Source organism: Meriones unguiculatus, chromosome 4 (assembly GCF_030254825.1).
Source record: "Meriones unguiculatus strain TT.TT164.6M chromosome 4, Bangor_MerUng_6.1, whole genome shotgun sequence".
NCBI classification, from domain to species: Eukaryota; Metazoa; Chordata; class Mammalia; order Rodentia; family Muridae; genus Meriones; species Meriones unguiculatus.
In genome coordinates this window covers 53560926-53581792 of record NC_083352.1, presented here as the reverse complement: position 1 = coordinate 53581792, position 20867 = coordinate 53560926, and the positions used below count along the sequence as shown (strand labels likewise).

At 42.4% G+C, this 20867-nt stretch overlaps 1 protein-coding gene across 3 annotated transcripts in view; it reads right to left on the bottom strand.

Annotated features, from left to right (window-relative positions):
- Positions 1–20867, bottom strand: part of Mfap3l (microfibril associated protein 3 like) — a 44435-nt gene that overhangs the window by 6650 nt on the left and 16918 nt on the right. For 2 of the 3 annotated variants that reach the window (XM_060381817.1, XM_060381816.1), the window contains exons 2-3: positions 12306–12732; positions 10410–10505 (exon numbers count right to left, since the gene is read on the bottom strand). In XM_060381817.1, the coding sequence (XP_060237800.1) occupies positions 10410–10505; positions 12306–12603 (394 nt within the window). In that variant the 5' untranslated portion in view covers positions 12604–12732. The remainder of the gene's footprint in view (positions 1–10409; positions 10506–12305; positions 12733–20867) is intronic. The other variant, XM_021657705.2, reaches the window with a different exon arrangement.

Genomic DNA, 20867 nt, shown 5'->3' with positions numbered 1-20867 from the left:
GCACATCTCAAAACATCCACAGGGACTGACGATAGCCTTGAACATGTAACAGATGTACTTGCTGGCTACTTGTGACACCCTCCAATCCATCTCCTCTGGGACATTGTAAAGAAGCACTAATATTGGCCCTATGTTATGGGCGGGAAAATTGAGGCACAGATGAGCAACTTTACTAAGGTTACATATTTAAAAGTAGTATATATAACAAAAGCATGGATTTGGACTTAAAAGGCTGTATCCTCCCCCCGTTTTTCTGTTTGTGGTGACAGTTCAAATCCGGGGCCTCACACACACTAGACAGATTGCTCTATCAGTGGCTTGTACCCCAAGTCTCTAGCACCCTACCTCCCCACATCCCTCCCTCTCAGCTTCATGCCCTCTTTGTTAAAAGTAATTATCCTCTCAGTCCAATTAGTGCTGTTTGTGTACTTGTGGGTGTGGGGACATTCACTGGAATTTGGGCAGCCTACCAGAGGTGATGTCCCCAAAGGAGTGGGACTTCCTTAGCAGGCAAAGTTACATTGTTAACTGTAGCGTAGAATTCCAAAATTGTGTTACAAATTAAGATAATCTGGAAAAAGGCAGCATCTTAAAGAAAGAGTTCCTTAAGGTACCATCTGCATTTCTAGCTTGCCTGTGAGCAGAACTGCACTGAACACAGTTCTTCGGGGAGTCTAAGGCCTCTTAGAATGGAATACATTTTAGGTTCAACATAAAACCTGGGGAAAATCAATTAAATTGTAATTGTTTGCTTGGGCAACCTATATCTGTGTTTTTATCCTATGACTTCAGCTAATTAAACATAATTTATGTCATTAATTTTGAGACTTCACAGTAGATTATCTATACTGTTTGGAGTTATAAGTTGATAACGATGATTCAGAGGTCAAACATGAATTAATATCAATTAGCTTTAGCCTTGAAAAAGAAACCAGTGAAACCCCATCAGGGTGATGATAAGCCTGGTAAGAGGGAGAAGGCACTCTGATAAATACGGCCTCATGATAGCCTGGGAATGCAGGTCTAAATCCAGTGGATGGGATAAATTCTGAGCCTGTGCCCTGCAGCTCTCAAGATTCCCGTCAAGTAAGATATTAGCTTTGGTTTCCAGGTATTGGATCAGGGTCAAAAATTAAATACTAATACCCACCTCATATTGGCTCCTACAGAGCAAGTAAGCTCCAAGCTAAGATTTTTGGGAGTTTTGAGGAATGGGCAGATAGTTCTTCATAAAAGGCCGCTTCTCCTCTGAAGCATCCAGAGGAGGTGGGATAATTTAACACAGTTTTAAGTGCCCCTTATTGGCATGCATCTGAACTGCTTCTTCCCCTCAGGGCAGTGACTTCTACTTGCCATGAAAAGTCTAATGAGGCTGAGACTGGCTCAACAACTTCTAATGGCATTCACAGGTTCAAGCCCCAACACTGCTAACTTCCAGAACTCCCAAACAGCCAGGGTGTCGAAGGACTGCTGTACAAGGTGTCAGAAGACCTGGTGTATTCTAAGCCAAGGGACATGTTTTGAGAGGCTAGATTCACCACCAGATTTGTTGATACCTGCAGTTCACTCTGGGGAAACCGGTCTTTCAGCAGATAAGTGATTACTGACAGATATATTATGGTGCGAAGCTCAGAACTACTATTCCTTAAACTAACATCTCTTAACTACTTTATCCAACCCTTACAAATCTCATTTATTCTTTTTTTAAAGTTTTTTTTTTTTTAATTTATGTATAGGCATATGAACCTGCATGACATTCTTTCTTGGAGCCCAAGGAAGCCAGAAAAGGGAACTGGAGTTACACATAGTTGTGAGCCATCATATGAATGCTAGGAAGTGCACCTGGTTTCTCTGCAAAAAGCAGCATGTGCCCTTAACTACTGAGCCATCTCTCCAGACTCAGTTGCTTTTAAAATCTCAAGTCAGTATTGTGACTTAACTGTAAGGAATAATAAAATAAATAGATATGATCCCCAAGCAGTTTGAATTTTTACCATTACCTTAGCTAAATAACAGCATTTTCCCTTCCAGCGTGGGAGGACACTAACACATTGATTCAGTTCTTGAAACCAACAGCATGTTTGTTTAATGGATTCAGGTAACATCAATGCCACTTAGGGTTCTGCCCATGTGTCAAATGGTAAAATGGACACGTGATCTAGATTTACATTCTGTCACCAGACCACAAAGCAAGTCAAAATACTGGAAGCCTACACACACACACACACACACACACACACACACACTTCTTCCAATGCTTACGTCAGACACACTAGGGTTCTGATCCTCTGATTGAAAAGGCTAGGTACATCTCTATCTGTTTCTATCACTTTGCTGGCAAGTTCTCTTTTTTCTAGACTTTAAGCTTCCAAATTCTACTTAACCTCGGCTTCCCCTCTGATCAGCAGTAAAGAATGGATCTGTACACGGTCTACTAACAGACAGAGTCGTGAAAACCAGGAAGATACCATGAATTTTGCTTTGTGGTTTTCCTCCATCAGGTTGGACCAGGCTCAAGAAACATCTCCGCACGGTAGCTCCCCCGCTGGAATCACGGGGTACATGGTTCTCTGTGCCATAGTGTTCCATCCACCTCCATCTGCGAGAATACCCTGTGGGAGACCTATTCTGGAAGGGCCCCAACTTTGGTTGCCAGAACGTGAAAGACATAAGAACACCCACAGTGACTGTCACGGGGAAATCTTCAGTGCCATGAATATGAAGCAGGCATACACCAGGCCGCTGCTGGGCGGTAGGAACTGGAGCTGGTAGGAATGTCAGAGCTATGCGCTGAATTTTCATGAGGCTGTGCCACTTGAGTGCAAATAAAAACCTGAAGTGTCAGCAGCTGAAGTCAAGGCAGCCCCATAAGCAATGCTTTGGGCGGTAACATGGGGGAAGCTGTTGACGATTACTTACCTTGTGAAAAGAAAGCAAAAGACTGAACACCCAGCATTTTCCCAGCACTTATTTGAGTTTGTTCTACCCACTTTCTGTGTCTTGCTTAGGTTGTAGCTTACCCTCAAATTCCAAACTCTTTCCCTCCATCCTCTTTCTTCCCAGTGCTACCTTGGAGTGCAACATCTCTGAGGCTTCAGGCTAAGACAAAGACACATTCGTTACTGTAGATTTGTGGTCACTGAGCAATATGTCACTGTCTCTCTCCAGGAAATCCAGGCAGAACATGTCTCACACCTGAGTGGATACGTTGTGACAACCTCTCCTTTGCAAAAAGAAGAGCTACCAGATGTGGGGGTTGAGGTGTGCTGCCGGGCATGTGCTGGGCTTCACAGCAAGGCTGACGTTTTCAGAAGGGCGGCAAGCTTTTTTTCCCCCCTCCCTCCCTCCCTCCCTCCCTCCCTCCCTCCCTCCCTCCCTCCCTCCCTCCCTCCCTCCCTCCCTCCCTCCCTCCCTCCCTCCCTCTCTCCCTCCCTCCCTCCCTCCCTCCCTCCCTCCTTCAGTCAACAGAAATCACTGAGTAAATTGTCTGCGAGCTGGCTCTGCACTAGATGATGACAATACTAAGATGAGTAAGACATGATTCCTGGCTACAAAAATCATCCAGTCCCCAAGGGGAAAGGACTCCAACAAACAACTCTAGTACTGTGTGCCATGTGCAAGTGCAAGGGCACGTGGAAGAGGGAGGGCAGCAGGGGGTGAAGATGGGCAGAGGGGCCAGGGAACAGAGAAGAGACTTTTAGGGCCAGTGGGGGATGGTGGAGGAAGCAAGAGAGAGAGAGAACACAGTGTGAGGTGCTGAGCTGACAAAGCATGCATAAAACCAAGCAGGCTTGAAAGGAATGCAGGGCCAGGGGGCAGGGTGCACAGCACCCAGCAGAACAGGGACACTGGCGCCCCTTCAACGTTTGTGCTTTATTTTAATCAGCTTTTCCAGACACACAAGAAAATCTGAAATTCCAGATTAAAAGTAACTAGTAGGAGTTTTAAGAATTAGTAAGAAGGGATTTCAAATAAGAGGAAGACTTTTGGAATAACCGAACAGACATTGAAATGACACGTAAATCTCTGTTTTATGTAATAAATAAAACTCCTATCAAACACTCTTATAAAATTAAAACTATGAAATTAATAGAGGACATAAAACTTTGGTGAACCTAGGGGGCGAGGCCTTTTCTAGGCATGAATTTCAGAAGCTTTAAAGCAAAATTTGTCAATGAAGAAATGGAAGGAAGTTAGAGATTGGGAGAAAATTCTAGAATATGTGACAGACAAATGCTTAACAACTATAAAATGTAAAACAACATCACAACAAGTAAACAACAACAACAATAACAACAAACCATTATCAATTAAGAGAAAATCCAAAAAAAGAATAGGGAAAGTACATGAGCATAAGAAACAAGGACCAGAAATAGTATCCGAGTTTTCCAGCCAGGATTTATTAAAGAAACCATAATTATATGCATAAGGATCAAATTCCCATTTTAAAACATTAACTTTCACTTTTCATATTGCCAAAATAAAGAGGAGGGCAATGACTATAAACTGCATCACTCATAATGAGGGGAAGGACACTGCCCATCATGCAGGTGGGTTAAACTGGCTGGATAAACTTTCAGAAGCATGACCAGAGTATCTGTGACCTTCCTCTAGACCTCTAGAAATTTACCACAGTAAGCAAACCCCTCGACTGACGGGCAAACATTAGCGAACCAATGTGTCTTTTGCTTAGATTCTATTTCCCCCTGGAATTCCTGTCCTGTCCCTGGCTCCAGAACTTTCCTTCCCTGCTGTCTGTATCTAGAAGAAGCTGCAACTTGGTTCCAAAGCAGGTAAGTGATGAGCCTGGGGTCATGTGCCGTGCTTGCGCATGAGATACATCACAATGTCATTGTGATAGGACAGCAGACTTTCTGGCAATGAGGTTGTCAGGACTATGTCTTTGGAGTTAGCTTGTAAGCAACAAGGAAATCCTCCAATGCAGGCACTATCATGACTCAGCACCACCACAACCTTCCAGCACTTTTGCAACGACTTGTGATCAAGTCACCGCTGCACGATTGTGAACCCCGTTAAGGAGTTTAGGAGCTGAAGTGCCACAAGGAAAGTGAGGGCCATAACCTACAAGGACCCAGTACGCAGTCACAACTTGCCTCTCCAAAACCAGTCCTGCATCTTCCCTGCTTTTCCGAGGTGGAACCTTAGAGAATCATTATGCTCTCAGAATGTCCACCGATTATTTATTTGAAGGAAAGGGTTTTCTCCTTAGCAGTATTACCTTGAATGTATACGTAAAGCAGCCTATAGGTGACTCCCCTCTATCTCCAGGGGAGGGTAAATAGATTAAACCTGTTCCCAATCTCCTTTGGGTACTTGGGCTCTTAAGCTTCACAGCCTTGCCAAAGAGCAGAGGTTCTGACAAAATTAGTATTTTTTAAAACTAATATACATATAAATGATTAGGTGGAGAGCATTCCAATGAACATTTATCCAAATATAAACAACCAGTCTCTTGAATGAGTACATTCCATTGACATGCAGAATGTGTGTGTTTGGGCCTATTTTCAGCCGTGCCAAATCCAGGCTGCTAAGGCAAAAGGATCCCATGCCTCTCTCTAAAATATAATTACAAATAAATTCAGTGCCACATGGCTGCACCTGTTCCAAGATTTCTAGGACAGATGTCAGCCCCTTGAAGGCACTGAGGACTCGGGTTACAAATACCACAAGCTGCCAGCACTCTGGTGCTCTTATCCCTACTCCTCAACCCTCCTGAGAGTCCTCTTCAGACAGAATGCTGGGGCAGATCTACAAGCCATTTCCTATGTCATTTGGGGCAAAGGTGGCTTGGGATAATAGCTCAGCTTTCAGTGCAGGAAGGTTGGGTTGGAAGGATTTGCTGTTCAAATCTGAAGCTCTGTTCTGCTTAGAGGAATTAATACCTGAAAATCCTTATATCCTGGCAAAGAAAAGAAAAACTGATCCTCTTGCTAATCTGATATGATAATTTCAATTTTAAAAAAATGTCAAGCCTGTTGTTCTATGCATGCTAGCTACAGGCTTTTATGAGAGTGGGTACACTTAGTCTTCCAAAACAGGAGCACAATACCCTAGCTTCACAAAAGTGGCTTCCATCTGGAGAAAGTGAGTTGTCACTCTTATGTGTGATAGATCTGAAAGGGTCTTTTCATGGCCAAGACTGGAGCTGTCTGGGCTTACATCCCAAATTAAGCACAACTCACTAAAGAAATACTCCAAAGGGTGGCTATAAGGTTGCTCTTTAATATGGACCAATCTTGAACTCAGCAGGTTTCTTTAGCGAATTGGGGGGTGTCTCTTTGGGTCAGGCCACGGCTTCTCATTGGGATGTGTGCCGCGGCTGCATGTGGTGCTGAGTGATGAATTCAGTGTTGCTGTGGGACCTATTCTGCTCAAGCTTGGCCCTTGTTCATCAGATGTGGACAGGGGAGTGTCCCTGGAGATCCTCGGTTACGAGAAGGAAACCTGTCTTGGAACCAGCCACATGGACTCTTGGTGGTTCCAGCTGAACATCCACACAACAAAGTCAAAATGGAATGTTTTGTAATATGCTTTGTAATTTCTATATATTTTTGCCTCCAGGAGAAGAAGGATATCAGTTATCAAAAAGTACTTTGTGCAAAAGAACAGAGCTTATTTTGAAATTTCAAAGAGCATTTAAGAGGATAATTTGTTTTTGCACTTATAAAAAAATTTGTATGATTATTACTAGTGTGTGTCACAATGCACATACAGAGGTCAAAGAGGGCATCTGGATTTGTTTTTCACCCACTGTGGGTGCCCAAGGCTCAAACTCAAGTTGCCAGGCTTGTAGGGCAAATTCTTTTGCCTACTGAGCTGTGTTACCAGCCCCCAAAGAAAATTTTAAAAGGTTTATTTATTTTGGTTTGTGGGTATGAGTGTTTTGCCTGCATGTATGTAAGTATGTATACATTTATGTGTACTCCATGAATGCTTGGTACATGCAGAGGCCAGCAGAGGGCAGAAGATCCTCTGGAAATGGAGTTTGGATGGTTGTAAGCCCTTATGTGGGTGCTGGGAATGGAATCTAGTCTCCTGTAAGACCAGCCAGCACTCTTAACTGAGGAGCCAACTTTCCAGCTCCCAAAAACTGAGGTTGAAAAACTGAGACAAAGAATGAAAAATTATCCAAAAAATTATTTGTAATAGGAGAGACTCTATATTAGGAAATGGGGATTTTAACACTTTAACGATATTATTGCGAGGGCAGAGCAAAGCACTAACAATAGTAGCAGCTGTCATTTCCTGTGAGCTTGGCAAGTTCTAGGTACTACGGCCAGCACTTAACAGACAAGTGTTTATTCAAGACCTGCAAGTCATCTTGGGAGCAAAGAAATGATTCTCTCTGGTTTAGAGGGGAAACCAGGGCTTAGAACAGCTCACCACTGCAATTGCATAAACTTGGTTCAGTGCCTGTGGGTGAATATTTTTATTCAATGTACTAAATGAGGAATTTGTGTAGATTTTTATACATTGACTTCCTACTTTATACTGAAGGTATAGGGTGATTTATGTTTATTGCTGTGAGAACTGATCCCCTATATGTTATGCACAGTGTACATAATATATATATATATATATTTTAGGTTTGTGTGTGTGTGTGTGCATGTGTATATATATTCATGAGTGTATGTGTATACATGTATGTGCTTGAGTGTGTATATGTGTGAGTGTGTGCTTGTGGATGAGCATGTATATGTGTGAGCGTATGGTTGTGTGTGTGTATTTGATAAAGCAGAGGGGAGAGAAATGACCCTTTTGAAACCTGAGTGACTTGCATCTTGCATAACTGGTTGAAAGGCATTTCCAGTCTAGTAAAAGATTCTGTGAAACAGTGGAGCAATGTAAAGGCAGTTCTGGGCAGTTTTCTCCTGGGCTGTTTATTCAAGAAAATTCCAATTTGTTTTTGGTGACAGAGTAGTATACAAAACAAATCCACACAGAAAGTAGACTGTAGGACACAGGGTGCAAAGTGCAAAGGAAGAATTTGCCATCTCTAATAGCCAGGCATATTTCCAGGGTCGTGCACTCAACTTTCTTGAAATGCTTTTTTACTTTTATCACACATACCTCTGATAGCGGTGCTAACGTGAATTTAAATGGTTTAACATCTCAGTAAGAAAGCACAGTGAAACACATTAGAGAATTGGCGTGTCTGAAATAGTAAGGACTTTTCTTAGTGCTTCCCAGCCACGTACACATTTCTACTCACCTCCAGCAAAAGGAAAAGAGAACATTTCTGGCTGTTTGTGCTCATGCATGTTTAAATTCTGACTGAGTTTTGCAACACGGTTGGTGGACCATCCAAAGCACTCTTTTAGTGAACTTCCCAACTGCAACCTTCCAGATAGAGATCACACGTTATGCTTTCCTGATCCCGTGGAAACAAACTGAGGAGAACCAGGAAAGCGAAACACACCAGCTGCTGCTACTGTCAGGACAGGAGATGGCTCCATTCTTTCCAGCACAGGGGGGGCTACCATGCACGGTAGCTAGCTCACTATTTTGGCACAAACAAGGTACGAAATTGTTTCTTTCCCTGAAAAAACTACAAAGTCAGTGGCAATCAGCTCCTATGAGCAAACTGACCACTGATTTTGAACACACTGATTTTGAACACTGATTTTTGTCCATTACACACACACACACACACACACACACACACACACCTTTCCACAAAAATCCTAACTTTGACTAAGATGACAGTGGTTAAGAGGTTTTTTTTTCCCTATAGGAAGTCTTCCCATATTCATTCTAGCTGTTAGATGCTCAGCACTATTTCTCACTGGTTGAGACTCTAAGGTTAAACAGAATCTGGCTGGACAGAGGTGAAAACGACACCAAATGGCTTTGCTCTGGTTGAATAACGTCTTTCAGCAAGCCACCCCCTTTCCCGACTTCCCACCTGCATTGATAACACCTCACTTACAGACTTACTCTAAGGACTAAAAGTTTGACATATAACCTGGTGACCTGGTGCACAGGATTATGTGTGATAGTTGTTTTGTTGTTGTTGTTAATTATATATATATATATATTTATATTTACAATTTAGTAACTATATATGCTGATTGAAGACCACTTCCTCAACTCCTCCAAGTCCTACCCTCTCTCTCCCTCTTACCTCCAGCCCCTTCCCCTAGTCCACTGAAATGGGGAGTTCTCTTCCTTTGCCATCTGCCCATAGCTTATCAAGTCTCATCAGGACTGCCTGGATCCTCTTCCTCTGTGGCCTGGCAAGGCTGCATTGCCAAGGGCAAGTAGTCAAAGAAAAGACAACTGAGTTCATGACAGAGGCAGCCCCTGCTCCCCTTACTCGGGCACCCACATGGAGACTGAGCTGCCAATCAGCTACATCTGAACAGGAGGTCTAGGTCTCCATGCATGGTCCTTGGTTGGTGCATCAGTCTCTGCGGGATCATATGGGCTCAGATTTTTTAGCTCTTTTGGTCTTCTTGTGGGGCTCCGATCTCCTCTGTGTCCTTCTATCTCCACTCTTCTTCCATAAGACTCCCTGTGTTCTGCCCAAAGTTTGGCTGTGAGTCTCAGCACCTGCTTCAATCCCGTTGGGTGGAGCCTTTCAGAGGAGCTCTACCAGTAGGCTCCCACCCAGTTTCCTCCCTTCCACCGCTTCTGGTGTCTATCCTGTTTGCCATTCTGAATGAGATTTAAGCATCCTCCCTAGCGTCCTTCTTGTTTAGCTTCTTTAGGTCTGTGGATTTTAGTATGTTTATCCTGTATTTTACAGCTAATATCCGCTTATAAGTGAGTACATACCAGGAGGGTCTTTCTGTTTCTGGGTTACCTGACTAAAGTTAAGAGCACTGCACGATAGTTGTTAATGAAGATTATCTGAATTTGATTCATCTGGCTTGAAAATAGAAATCTACGTCTATGTTATAAAATGGACATTTACTCTATCAGCAGTGAGAAATGAAAGAGTAGGGGCTCTGCCAGGCTGCACCAGCACCATGGTAGTGCTGATGCCTCCCGAAGAACTCTCTCCTTTCTGCCACTTCCCACATGCTGCCTGCTTCATAGGTGTGCTGCGTGCTGCCACATTTCCCCATGTGGCCTATGCTCTGAAATTACTATTATTACGTATTGTAATTATAAAATCTGTGCTGGGACATCTAGTACTGCTATCATGAGGTCTTTTTTTTTTTTTTTAATTGAAAATGCATCTTCCTTTATGAGAGTTAAGACAGTTAACTGATTCATCAGCAAGCCTATAAGGAAAATGTGAGAGCTGAATTCTGGTGCTGCAATTCTCAAGCTGCTGGGTAGCTTAGAGTCTACAGACAGGGTATTCAAACAGGCTGCCTGTGATTCCACAAACAAAATACCATTAAAACAAATATATCTACGATCTAGTATAGCTCAATCACCTTTGCATAGTGATGAAGAAGACAAGCCAAGGTGTCTACTTGCTGAGACTGACTCCACGGTTCCATGGACCTTTCCAATGAAGACATTGTGTATTTCTGTGAAGCAGCAAGGTATAACTGTGGAACAGCATTCAAAGTGATGTGACTGAAATTCAGTCTCTAGCTTACATCATTACCGTGAGTTTCTTCCTCTCTAGGCCTCGGCAGTTCAGTGGACAAACTCCTCTGTAAATAGCCAGAAGGAACCTTTACTTCAGGGTTCCTGTGAAAGGCAGATTCTGGTTTGGTGTTCCTGATCCTCTCAGTTTCATCACATCATGAGTGGCCCAGCCCTGTATAAAAGACCTGCTAAGGTTTCTGAGGCCTGCATGTGTGTTACCATGGCTACTGTCCTCCCTTCACTAGTGTGACATCATCCTTTTGACTTATGGTTGTGGAAGGAGAGGTGGTGTTTCTTATCTTTCCACTGTCAGTAGTGAAGGTTCTAGCCATAACCATTTGATTGACAGCAGGACTTTGGGCAGATTTTAGTAAAGTAGATGACTGTAATGCCTGTCAAGTCCCTGCTACCTTAGAATTCCAATGACAGCACAATTGGAGTTGGTGGAGAATGGCTGTTCCTTGGCTAGGTTAAGCATACATATGCTTTATAATAATATAATATATTGATTGAAGGGAAGTGGCTATACTATCTTACAGTTGCGGGTGGCTAAGCAAAACAATGTCAGCAGTAGCATGACAGCCAGGGGCACATCCCAGGCAGACTTCTAGCAGCCTTCTCCACTGGGAACATAAACGTGAAACAGAAGAGTGCAATTGCAAGAACCTCCTGAGGAGATGCAAAGCCTTCGGCTTTCCCCATTTGCAGAGCAATTAAGATAATACAAGGGGAAGAGATTAAATATGTAGTTTTTTTTTTCTGGAGGAGAAACTCTTTGGGGGATTATTCATTGGTTAGAGGGTTAAGGAGTGGGGAGGGCAAAGCAGAGGAAGGAGGGGAAGAGAGGCTGCTTCTGAACAAGTCTTTGTATTCCCCCACTGCCAGTGCCCTACTTCATCACAGTCAAAAGCCAAACCAAGCAGATTAACTCCTTCACGTCAATCACCTCGTGCTAGGATTTTCACAGATCACTTCTCACATCTTAAACAAGAATAATCTGCTGCAAAGCCTTTCTCTGGAAGCAGCATCTGGTGAAGGAAGCTCAGGGTTTGTGGAGAGGATTCACAATTTTGGGTCAGAAACTCATTCATTAAAAGTCAAGTGTCTCATGTGTTGTCCCCAGGTTCCCAGGCTCCTCCTTTCAGCTGACCTCAGGCAGGTCTCCAGGAGCATGAGATGGACTCAGCAGGTGGCTGAGAGCTCACACAAACAATTCTTTAAGAAGTTGGAGATGAGGGAGGGAGGGTGGGATTGGGAGGGAATGAGGGAGGGGGCTCATCACAGCTGGGATACAAAGTAAATAACCTGTGATTTAAAAAAAAAAAAAAGTTGGTCCTTAAATCTGTAGTGGGTAAGTGAAACGGACATGCAACGATACACAACTGCTCCATTGCTCATTTGAACTGTTCCCAGGACAGGAAACACAGTCTTATAAAGAGACATATACTTACAGAACATCTTTCTCTAAGCTCTATAATGTCTTGAGTGTGTTATAGCATAACAATTCTAAGAGATCTTTCTAAAAACTTCATTCTTAGCTCTTTGTCTTCCAAGTCAATGTGTGAAAAAATGAATTAATTACACCTTTAGGTCCTTAAAAGTATACATTCTCCCTTATGCCTGTGCACAAAAAGACACAGAAGAATCTTTAAGTGACCTGTACGAGGACAATGAACATTAAAGGTATGGGCTGTTAAATCCCCATTTATAACTTAGAATAGAACTTTGATGCCTACCTCCTCCTCTCTCCTTCTCCTCGTCGCTTTCTTTCAGCATCTTGCCAACAGAATTATACCACTTAAATTCTAGGTCAGGGATGCCATAAACACTGCAATTAATCACGGCACTGTTCCCCTCCTTGACTATGATATGGTCAGTTCTGGCAATGATGACGGGCACGGAGCCCAAGACCACGTCAGTGCCATTTAAAGTGCTGTTGGCCACACTCTTAGCAGTTGCTAGAATGGATACTAGAATTAAAAAGGGCACAGAAGGTGGTAAGCACACAGGCAGATGGCTATCCAGTAGATCCATCTTCTTTGCTTGTTCCGTAAGGCGAGAGACGGTTTGCCAATGGAATCTTCTATCAGACTGTATACTGCTCAGAGCAGGCCATGGGACAATCCTGTCCTGAATCCATGGAGTTGGTATCTGATCAAGAATCTGTTAAAAAAGAAAACCATAAACATACAAATATTAACACTGATACATTAAATAAAGCTTGTAAAATAATAGCAATCCAGCTAAGGTATAAATCCTTATTCTCAAATAAAACACATATTCTGGTGCTCCAATATTAATTTATATGACAGAAATCTTTTTTTATTTTTATTTTTAATTAATTTTTTAATTGATTATAATTTGTTCACTCTGTATCCCAAATGTAGCCCCCTCCCTCCCTTTTCTCCTCCTATGTCCCTTCCCCAGGCCAATGATAGGGGAGGTCCTCCTCCCTTTCTATTTGACCCTAGATTATCAGGTCTCATCAGGACTGTCTACATTGTCTTCCTCTGTGGCCTGGTAAGGCTGGGCCCCTTCAGGGGGAGGTGATCGAAGAGCCAGCCACTGAGTTCATGTCAGAGACAGTCCCTGTTTCTCCTTATTAGGATACCTCCTTGGAGACTGAGCTGCCATGGGCTACATCTGTGCAGGGGTTCTAGGTTATCTCCATGAATGGTCCTTGACTGGAATATCAGTCTCAGAAAAGACCCCTGGGCCCAGATGTCTTGGTTCTGTTGCTCTCCTTGTGCAGCAACTGTCCTCTCCAGGTCTTTCTATCTCCCCCTTCTTTCACAAGATTTCCTACACTCTTTCCAAAGTTTGGTTATGAGTATGACAGAAATCTTAACAGTATACATTTATATTTCTGTATTAAAACAATAACAACTATATATATTTGGTTTTTCCAGACAGCATTTCTCTGTGTAGCCTTGGCTGTCCTGGACTTGCTTTGTAGATAAGGCTGGCCTCAAACTCACAGATATACACCTGCTTCTGCCTCCCTGATTACAGGCATGAGCCACTGTGTCCAGCCAAATAGATTTCTTATGCTAAATTGATACCATCTTACTTTTGTGTTGTTTTTTCTCTTTTTGGTTTTTGTTGAGACAGGATATCATACAGCAGTCTGGCTGCAGATTTGCTATGTAGCTGAAGGTAGCCGTGAACTCCCAATTCTCCTGCCTCTAACCTAAGTATTGTGATTATAGACATGCATCCCCACACGTGAATATTACATTGCTTCTTAATTTACACTACTTCTCACTTCTACATCACCTCTTGATTTACACTTTTTAAAATTTAGTTTAGAAGGTTCCTCTACCCCTACCCCTTCATGATAACCTGAGCATCCCTTCTTCCTTTTCAAAAAACACGTCCTTCAGTTCATTTCACTGGTCCCAGAGCAGACTCTGCCAGAATCAATTCTCATAATGCCTCATTTTAACTTCCATACCTCAGCCACTTTCCCCATCTCTATGAACTGCCTGGACTCTCTGCCTCTCACAAGTATTGCGGTTACTCACTGACTAACAGTCGCTTACCGGATTCCCTGGTCTTGATCTTCATCTGCCTCCCCAAGGCTGGGTAACATCATCAGGAGGTCTAGGGTACCATGATGGCTCTTCTGTGTCTAAGGTCTAAATCTCACTTCCTCCTTCAGCTCCCATTTCATCCACTACTCCCCTAGCTACACCAACGTGTCCAAATTCTAAATTCTGAAGTTCCAAGTAATTCCCAGGTTCTAAACAAAACACCTTTATGGCCTTTCTGATTCATGTTTTTCTCAGTCTCATTCCCCATATATGACTTTCATGTTTTATTCATGTTTCATTCAGACCCAACCAGATAGACCACAGTCTACAACATCTTCTCTCCTTGTCTTCATGACATATTTACTCAGCCCATCGATGACCTTGATCAAGCCGACCGTTTTTCGTCCTCCCTTCTACACTCAGGAGGCAGAACACTGCTGGGGAAAACTGCTCAACCATGTAATTGCTTTGATAATGAAGGGAAGATCTCTGACTCCTGCCAGGCATTAATGACATCTGCTACTCTATTTGCATTCACTTGGTCCAATATTGTCTTTCCATACAGCTTATGACATCATCAGCTTGAGAATAATGTGTCTTAACTCAGTGGCATTCTAGTCTTTTAAGAGCAGAGACCATCTTTCTTTTACCATTGCTTAGGGTCATACAGACCCACTACCTTAATCCATGTTTTGGAAAGCATCTTGGATCTTATGCTCAGCTCCTTATGTGCCACTTCCTCTCCTGTGCTATCATGTTCTATATTTTGCTTTCTCTTTCTTGAAGAAGCTCTAGCTAAGACCGCCAATCACTCCTTACTGCCAAGTTGGTACCTTCGTCTACCCAAACCATTATAGCAACTGGTATTATTAATTATTCCTTTTCAAAATTCTCCTTCCATGATTTTCACACTCAGTTATTACTGAATGCTTTAAAAATATTGAGATGGAGCGTCATCTTGTAACTTAGATGGTTTCTGAACTCTCAGTCCTCCTACTTCTGCATTCCCAGTGCTTGAAGTACAGACAGTAGTCACCATGCCCAGCACCTGCTATCATGGTCTTCTCATTTCTTAAAATTTAGTTAATTCCCAGGGTTCATCATTAGCTTCCTCCCTCTCTCAATTTCTCTCTCTCTCTCTCTCTCTTTCTCTCTCTAGTGCATAGTCATGTTTAAGGTTTCATCCAATGCTTTTATTCCCATCCAAACCCTTTTGTGTCTAAAGCCATTTCTTTAATCCCTTTTTTGAGTTTCTGGTCAGTGTGGTCAACTTCCCACTAGCCATCTTTGGCTGGGTATTTTGTAGTCATTTCAAACTTGACATTACAGGAAAAATACATTTTTGTACTCAAACTATGTTTTATTTCTTGGATTCATTATTTTTGTTCAGGGTCCTATCACCTGTGAAGGTCTGTATCTGTAGTTTCATTTCCTAGAGCGTCAGTAGACACACACTGTTTATTTCACTTCAAGAACCACAATGACTAGCCCAGCAAAATATTTCCAATGGTGCAATCATTGCATTGGCATCTTAGAATAACAAACACCTATCTAATTTGAATTTGGGCCTACTCAGTTTGATGGTGCCTTCACCTGGTGCTGCCAAACTATGGCCTATGCATGGCTGGGGAGGTCAACAGACTCCAGTAGACAATCGGCTTCTACCACTGTCCTAAATCAATATAACTTTAAACTATATTTTAAAGACTTATTCTTATACCCAAAGATAAATGGAACTCCTACACCTCATCACAAGCTTCTTTGGCAGCAGATAGGGACTACTATAGAAATCCATTAACTGGTCAATATGCAGAGAATCAGAGACTGTGGGGTAAGCCATTCCCAATTACTGTATCTATGCCAAAACTCCTACAGTTCACTGTGACTTTATGAACACAGTGGAAGGAGGGGTGGAAAGATTTTAAGATCCAGAGTACCAGTGTGCCCGATGCGAGACAGTGTCTTCTATACATGCCAGGGAAGCTCCACCCATTAAATCTCAACCACACGGTTGCCTCAACAGGCCCTTCAAGATAATCCCACAAGTAGATATGACAACAAGGATGAAGGAAGCTTCATGAGGCCCCACCCCTAGATGAAGAAGTACAACAGTCAACAGCTATGACAGAGGCAGAACTGGTTTTCTCCAGGGAGGAATCCCCTGATGATAGGTTCTCTAGTTCTAGTGGTTGGCCCTAAACAGGTGGACATATGAGCAATGGTAAATGGACTTAGTAGAGTATTTACAAGTATGTAACTAATAATTTTAGAAGAAGAGGCAATGAATCTGGAAGCAACTCACTGTGAGAAACTGGATGGGAGGAAGGATGTAAATGATATAAACACAGTATATGCATATATGAAATTCTCAAGAAAAAAATTAAAGATAATAACAAATGGCTGTGATCCCTGGTAGGTTGACCACTTTTAAGTGGGTAGGTTGCACATCCAGGAATACAAAACAGCACAAATTAGACTTAATGGTTTTAAGAAAGAAAAGAAAAGAAAAAGAATGAAATTGGGTGGGTGGGAAAGGCAAGTGGGTCTAAGAGGAGTTGTGGGAGAGAGGATGAACAAGATCAAAACAAATTATTTGAAAATGTCAAAGAACTAATAAGAACAAATAAGTTAATTAAAAACAATTAAGAATATTGGTTGTATCATTTTTCATCCTTGCCACTGCCTCTTCTGAGAAACTGTATGACAGTATCAATTCTGACTCCATAAGCACCTTATCAGAAGTTGTGTGGCAGTCTTTCTGAATGATTTGTTCATTCCTTCTGTAGCTCCCTGTCGGGTTTCTATAGCCATCCATAGAGAACTGCCTTCCACAGCCCAAATCATTCAGGGCTACTCCTTTGTGTTTCTCTTTTTCCCGAGCCACAAAAATCTCAACTTTATTGAACAAGTCCTGTAGGCAGACTCTACTCTTAGTCTTGGAGATACAAAGGCAGACACCAAAGATCGTTTATGAGAAGTAGGGCTTACAGTCTCAAAGAAGCAGAAAATAACTAAGTACATGTAAAAGTATGAGTATCAATGTGTGACACATGTTTAGAAAAGCACACTGTGATATGCTTAGTGCTGAGTCAGGTAGTTAGGGAAAACTTCACTGAGAAAGTTATACGTGAGCCAGGGGTTTCATTGCCAAGACCTGGAGGAAGAGAATTCTGGGTCAGAAGGAACAGCAAAGGAAGGATCCTGGATGAGGAACCACCACAGGAGCGGGTGCTGTATGATGAGGGAGAGTAACACAGGTCCTGACCAATGACTTTGCAAGTCAGAATAAGGAGTCTGCATCTGAGCTAATGCTCACTGAGAACATTATGCAAGGGAACTGGAAAACATTTTCAAACACAATGCTGTATGTATTATTTACATACAGTAATCCTTACCCACTTTAGATACATATTTCTGTGCCTATGCAACTGTCACAATAAATAAGATTAAAATGCTTTTCTCACCCAGAGTTCCTGATTATCCCCTTCCCAGTTCTCACATTCTATGATCCAGTCAAGCGATTTTTGAGTACAGAAATGGGTTAAGGCTCATCTCCCCATATGGATACCCAGTTCTCTTAGCACCATCTGTAGAAAAGACTATCCTCACTCCAAAGCATTGCCTTGTCTTCCTGTCAAAGACTATCATATGTAAGTGGCTCTGTTTCTAAACTTACTCTGTTCCACTCGTGTTGAGGTCTTCTCCTGATGCCTATACTTTACTGACCTTCTGCCTCATTCATCTGCAGTGTCTGCTACGCCTCTGACACATAGGATGCTCAGCATATTTGTCTGCTGAATGAGCAGAGATCTCTCCAAAAAAAAAAAAAAAAAAAAAAAAAAAGGATTCTGACTCTAGTTTCAAACACAATTAACCCGAAGAGGTAACTACTGATGAAACATCATCAGGCCTTTTTTTTTTTTTTTTTTATTCAGATGAAAGAAAAGTGTTTTCTTCACAGTCTCCCTGGGATTCTAGCGCCTTCCTGTCTCAGCAGAGCCAGCACACTCCCATCAGCACAAACCATATGGTCACGGCAGATAGTGCAAGCTGTGTGGCATGATAGGTCCTGACGTGACGCTGGAACTTGTGGTTTCCTTGTATCAGACGAGGGGCTAGGAGCAGGGCTTCAGCTAGGAGTGGGACTTCAGGTTTCACATAGGTTATGCCAGGGACCTGGTTCTGACCACTTTTATTGGCTGCAAGTACTTACTCAGCACTGGCATACTGCCTGGCTTGATAAACGAGAATGACTGGCTCCACACACAAGGCTGTCTTTACAGGAGCTGGGTTCTTAAGTCTCCTTTTAAAGTTAAGCTATTTAGAGAACGTAGCTTGGTGATCTAATGCCATATTGATTGTTACCCTGTCACCAGAAGCCATTACAGTGGCTTCTAGTTTGGGGTCTTTTGTAGGCACTCCAGGCTAAGAATGTGAAGGCTGCCTCTTTGGGTATCACACTCAAAGGAATACACTGATGGCAAAGGCTAGATTCTCTCATTGTTTTACTTCCTGATGCTTAGGTCAAAGGAAATGCCTTTGGGCTAACGACAAGATAAAATGAGAGAAGGACTTAGAAATACTAGGAGTAAACAAACCATAGCCCTTTTCACAACTAAGGACAAACAAAAGATATTCGTTAAAGTATTAATGTGCATGTCAATAGATTTTTTTTTCAACCAGAGGCTGGCCTTGTTGGCATTTCACTTTCAAATGTGCTAGCAAGAATAAAGGAGACACTACAGTGCTATTTTGATAAATCTCAGCAGGTACTTGGGCTAGCTAGATACATGGTGGCTTCTGCACCTGGCTCCTCAGTCTCTGAGATGGGCTGAGATAGTGACTTGCATTTTAATGTGTGAGTTTAGTCAGCAAGCTGTCAAACCTCCCTTACTCCTATCCTATGTCATTGTGAAGTTACTAATGGGCAGGTAATACAATTCAAAGAAAGAATTTTTCTTTAATAAAAAAAAAAAGAAAGAAAAAGAAAATTTAGTTTGGGGTGGGGGGAGAAAAACAGCTTGATGGACAATAATTAATTAGTAGTTATTTTAGGAACCCAGTCTATTGCATGCCACACTCTTTTGCTTCCAGTTTTTACACATCATTTGTTAAGTGGTAAATATACTGCCAGGGGATGAACAGTGTTATAAGCTAAATAAGCTCTAGGGCATGTCAGTTCACAGTCTACCCTGAGAAAGCCACAGCTGCTTGTACGTGGTATGGGCTTATGATGGTACAGGGGGTCTCTGGCCACCTGAAGAGATACAACTAGGTTGTGTCTGCTGAATGTTACCAAGAGCTCTGCTACCCTCCACCTTGCACTTGTGGCACATCCCAGGGTTTCCAGTGTCCTCGTGACACCCGCTATGCCTATGGAACTTCTGACACTTTTTCTACCCCATCATCTTGCTCTTTTCTCTTTCACGCAGAGGAAATGTCGTATACAGACCCATAGAATTTCCTTAATAAAAGACTCCAGGAGTCACATTTCTACAGTTGCCTTATGAAGCTACACTTCTGCAGTAATCCAGTGGTAATTGTTAATGAGTAAATTACAGTGCACTGCCCAAAGCACAGAAGATATCACATACCTGGATGTTGGGGGAATAATCTACAAATTATTTTTTTTTTAAATAAGAGCCTATCAGACTGGGATCTGACAGCATCATGAAAAGTTTAGTTAATAACACTCTAACTTTGTGAAAAACAATTCAGGCAGCAAAGTGTAAATGTCAGGACTATAAGCCAGCAGCTTAAAACACAGTCCTTCCAAATGCAAGAACAAAGAGCATGAATTTCAAAGGCAGGGTTTAACAAGAGCTACAATGGGCAAACTGTTAAGCTTCGTGTGTTTGCTCGTGGCCTTTGGGAAAACTTTCATGGGACACTTCATTTTCTGTAAGTAGGAAAAAAGAGACGTGGGGCAAACATCAAGTGGTCTTTCTTTCATTTGCCCCTATTTCCCAAAACTTGTATTTGATCTACAAGTATTTAACAGGATGCTCTGTTGAATCCCGTTTCTTTCTTCTCCACCTACAGCCTGCAGGACTACAGCTATGGAGTGGGGAGAAGAAGGGCCTCTTGTTAAGAGTCCTTTAAACAAAATGAATATACATTACTGTTTTCTTTTCTTGGCAGTATTATTGCTGGCACCTCTCCATCAATGGGACAAGTATTTTGTTTAGTTACACAATGGGGTTTTGTCATAACATCTATCGAGTCACCACTGTTTTTCACTGGTGCACAGGTGATGCCATGAGCCCAGGAGATGCCTTTGGTTGAAGACACATTCCTGATACCTTTCCATGCAGGCACAAAGAAAGGGACTGGAAAGGCACGCTTGTCCAGATGGGAAGGGTGAGGGCGGGGTATGGAATGCTGAAGACATGGGCACTTCCTTTGTTGATAAAGGTCATGCTGGTCAGATCTCAGTGGTCACTGATGCAGAGGTCGCTAGGAGACTGCTACACTATCCAAGGAGAGAAAGAAGAGTCAGAGTCTGAACAAGCAAAAGGGAAGGAAAGGAGTGGGTAAACTGGAAAAGGGCACAAGGATTAGAATGTGCAAGATGAACTGATAAACAGGCTCAAGTAATATCAGATCTCCTGATCAGAGATGTCTACAATTAAACTATCTAAGAAATATCTCATTTGCCAAAAACCAGTGCAGTGCTGTTAGTAGAACACACGTGTCCACATAAATTACGGCTTTCAACTAACATTCCTCTGGACAGTGCTACCCATTGTCTGCTAGAAATGACCC